This window comes from Microtus ochrogaster, unplaced genomic scaffold (genome assembly GCF_000317375.1).
Source record: "Microtus ochrogaster isolate Prairie Vole_2 unplaced genomic scaffold, MicOch1.0 UNK91, whole genome shotgun sequence".
Classification (NCBI taxonomy): domain Eukaryota; kingdom Metazoa; phylum Chordata; class Mammalia; order Rodentia; family Cricetidae; genus Microtus; species Microtus ochrogaster.
This window is the reverse complement of record NW_004949189.1, coordinates 198,648-202,542: the sequence shown is the minus strand read 5'-3', so window position 1 is coordinate 202,542 and position 3,895 is coordinate 198,648. Positions and strand designations below refer to the sequence as shown.

The 3,895-nt window shown below is 44.5% G+C and overlaps 1 protein-coding gene across 1 annotated transcript in view; it reads right to left on the bottom strand.

Annotated features, from left to right (window-relative positions):
• Rab2b (RAB2B, member RAS oncogene family) overlaps positions 1-3,895 on the bottom strand; it is a 21,946-nt gene that overhangs the window by 8,563 nt on the left and 9,488 nt on the right. Inside the window, exons 4-5 of the mRNA XM_005370964.3 lie at positions 3,000-3,082; positions 2,741-2,833 (exon numbers count right to left, since the gene is read on the bottom strand). Of these exons, the coding sequence (XP_005371021.1) occupies positions 2,741-2,833; positions 3,000-3,082 (176 nt within the window). The remainder of the gene's footprint in view (positions 1-2,740; positions 2,834-2,999; positions 3,083-3,895) is intronic.

The following is a 3,895-nucleotide window of genomic DNA, read 5'->3' as shown; positions in this document are numbered from 1 at the left end:
TAGACCAGGCTGGTCTCGAACTCACAGAGATCCGCCTGCCTCTGCCTCCTGAGTGCTGGGATTAAAGGCGTGCACCACCACCGCCCGGCAACAATTACATTATTATTTCAGAGTCCACAGTGTGGACTTAAGGTGGTAGAATGTTTGATTAATATGCACAAAGAACTGGTTTCAGTCCAGGTATGCAGTGCTTACTGTTAGTAATCCCAGCACTGAGAAGATAAAAGCAGGAAGATTAGAAGATTAAGATTACCCTTGGCTACACAGTGTGTTAAAACCAGCCCACGACACCCAAGGTTCTGTCTCCAGAGAAGTATGTTGTTTTCAATACACTGTACTTATTTATTGTGTGTGTGTGTGTGTGTGTGTGTGTGCATGTGTCTACCCGTGTGGGTATACATGTGACATGCCATATATGTAGATGTCAAAGACAATATGTGGGAAAAGTTGGCTCTCTCTTTCTACCATGTATGATCCAGAGATCAAACTTTATGTCATTAGTCTTGGCAGCAAGTGTCATTACCTACTGAGCCATCCTAATGACCCAAACAAAATGTTTTTTAGATCTAGTTCATGTTTTGAGATTTTTTTAAAAAAAAATTCGGTGTATGTATGCCACTTGTGTTTGGGTACATATAGAGGCCAGAAGAGGGTGTGAGAGCCCCTACAGCCGGAGTTCCAGGCAGTGGTGCTGGGAATGGGAACTATTGGGGTTCATTTAGGCCAGGCTAATCTCCACCTCTCTGTATTACCAAAGACAGTTTTAAAATCCTGATCCACTTACCTCTACTCCTCAGATTTTAGGATTACATGGTGATGCCTGGCTCATTGAATATTAGTATGTTGTTGTTTCTGTTTTTCTTTTTAATATTTATTTATTAATTATGTATACAATGTTCTGTCTGTGTGTATGCCTGCAGGCCAGAAGAGGACACCAGACCCCATTACAGATGGTTGTGAGCCACCATGTGGTTGCTGGGAATTGAACTCAGGACCTTTGGAAGAGCAGGCAATGCTCTTAACGTCTGAGCCATCTCTCCAGCCCCGTTGTTTCTGTTTTTTGAGACAAGGTTTCTCTGTGAAGTCCTGGCTGTCCTGGAACTCACTCTATAGATAAGGCTGGCCTAGAACTCGGAGATCGGCCTGCCTCTGCCTCCTGGGATTAAAGGTATATGCTATCATTGCCTGGCTTTGATTTTTTTTACTGCATTTATTTATTGATCAATGTGTATGTCTCTGCATGTGCACGTCTCTGCGTGTGCGCGTCTCTGCCTCTGTGTGTGCGCGTCTCTGCGTGTGCGCGTCTCTGCGTGCGCACATGGAGGCAACAGGACAGCCCTCACAGCCACTCTCCAGTTCTCCCATATGCACCCAGGCCGTGCACCCAGGCTGCCGCTGTGGCCGCTACCTTCACCCACCAAACATTTCGCTGGCCCTAACCTAATTTTTGAGATAGAACAGGGCTCTGATATATAAGCCAGGTTAGCCTAGAACTTGCTATATAGTCCAGACTGGTCTTAAACTTGTGAAGCTCTTACCTCTGTCTCAAATAGATATGCACCACTACACCTGACTTAGATCTAACTCAGCCAGGCATTTCTTTTAGCCTATGGATACAATTTTTTAATTGTATTTTAAAACTAAAACTAAAAAATTTTGCCGGGCGGTGGTGGCGCACGCCTTTAATCCCAGCACTCGGGAGGCAGAGGCAGGCATGAGTTCGAGACCAGTCTGGTCTACAGAGCTAGTTCCAGGACAGGCTCCAAAAGCACAGAGAAACCCTGTCTCAAAAAACCAAAAAAAAAAAAAAAAAAATTTAAAATTATTTTTAAAACTTAAACTGTGAATGAATACAAAGTCTTGCCAAAAATGTAAATTGGAACCCCTGTGAATTGCTGGCAGGAATGCAAAATGGTGCTGTTGCATGGGTGGTTCCTCAAACACGAAACACAGAACTACCATGGGTTCAGAATCCGACTGGCTACATAGCCAAAAGAACTCAGAGCAGGAATCTCAACAGTCAAATCTTTCTTCCTTTGTTCATGACATTATCAGTCACAATAGTCAAAAAGTGGCAGCAGCCCAAGTGTCCACAGAAAGATAGGTGAATGAAATGTAATAATAAATACTATAATTCAGAAAAAGGAAGTTCTGATTCATGCTATAATATGCTATAATAGTGCATGAAGACATTATGATAGAAGCCGGGCGGTGGTGGCGCATGCCTTTAATCCCAGCACTCGGGAGGCAGAGGCAGGTGGATCTCTGTGAGTTTGAGGCCAGTCTGGTCTACAAAATATGAGTTCCAAGCCAGCCAGGGCTGTTACATGAAAGAAATAAATTCAGTGTCAATCAGATGATGCACACCTACAATCAGGAGGGTGGCATAAAGTTTTCGGCCAGGGGGCTGGAGAGATGGCTCAGAGGTTAAGAGCACTGACTGTTCTTCCAAAGGTCCTGAGTTCAATTCCCGGCAACCACATGGTGGCTCACAACCATCTGTAATGAGGTCTGGCGCCCTCCTCTGGCCTGCAGACATACATAGAAGGAATGCTGTATACATAAATAAATAAGTAATAAAGTTTTCGGCCAGCCAGGGCTACCGAGTGAGTTCTAGGCCATCTAGCACTACTTTGTCTCTAAATCAAAACAAAACAAAACAGAACAAAAAGAAATCCAGTATCCAGAGGGAGTATCTGGTGCCTCCTAGTAACTGGTACTCACAAAGACAAAGCCTTACCTCTTATTTCCGATCAGCATGATAACCATGTTCGAGCTGGAGTGCTGGCGGGCATCCTCTAACCATGAGGTCAGGTGGTTGAAGGTTTCACGTCTACAGTGGAACAATTTAGAATGTTGGTCAGGACCCTATTTCAAAAAGCCAAAGTTGCTCCAATACATGAGAAGGGAAGTTACATGTGTGCAAAGGGCGGCAGAAGTCAGCCCAGGTGCCCCCCACCCCCGCGCCGCTAACCCTGCCCCGCAGCCGGCCCACTCACCGTGTGATGTCGTACACCAGCAGTGCCCCAGCTGCTCCCCTGTAGTAGGAACGGGTGATAGAACGGAAGGACTCTTGCCCAGCCTTTACCATCAACACGGCAACAAAAAATCCCAGTAAAACTAGGTTATTTCCAGAGACAGAAACTTGCTCACATGCCACCCTAAAACACAGAATTTAACTGAAGAAGAAATTTATGCTAGATTAATAAGAAATTAGAGAGAAACTTGCCTGTCCAGGGAGGAGCCCAAGTGGGCTACTGTTCAATAAGAGTGTGACAGAGAGTGCAGGTAGGTCAATTACTACTCCTATGAGACTGTCCACCAAACTACAAGATATTCTTACCCTTAGGTCCCAGACACTCAATGCTAACAGCATGACACCTACAACTTATGCATTTCCCAACAGCCCCTAGAGCAAAACTGGAAATGGGGCTAAAAACTCAATCCCAAATATTATGTTGAATATGCTACATTACTTTTTCTGTTCTTATTAATTTATCTGCAAAAAAAAATGCCTTAGAATGTCAATACCCTGTCCAGTGGAAGGCACATTCCAACACAACAATGCAGAAATTCAGATATGAGCAACTGAGTTTATGCTAAGTAGCCCTTAGGTTTCTCTGATAACAACAAGACTACCTGGAAGTTCTTTGCTAAGACACTGTGGTAGAAAATAGGAATAAGGACTAGAGAATGATGTTCAGGACCTAGGAGAGTTTTCCTTAAAAGAATCATGTACAAGCCAGGTGATGGTGGCGCACGCCTTTAATCCCAGCACTCGGGAGGCAGAGGCAGGCAGATCTCTGTGAGTTAGAGACCAGCTTGGTCTATAAGAGCTAGTTCCAGGACAGGCTCCAAAGCCACAGAGAAACCCTGTCTCGAAAAACCAAAAAAA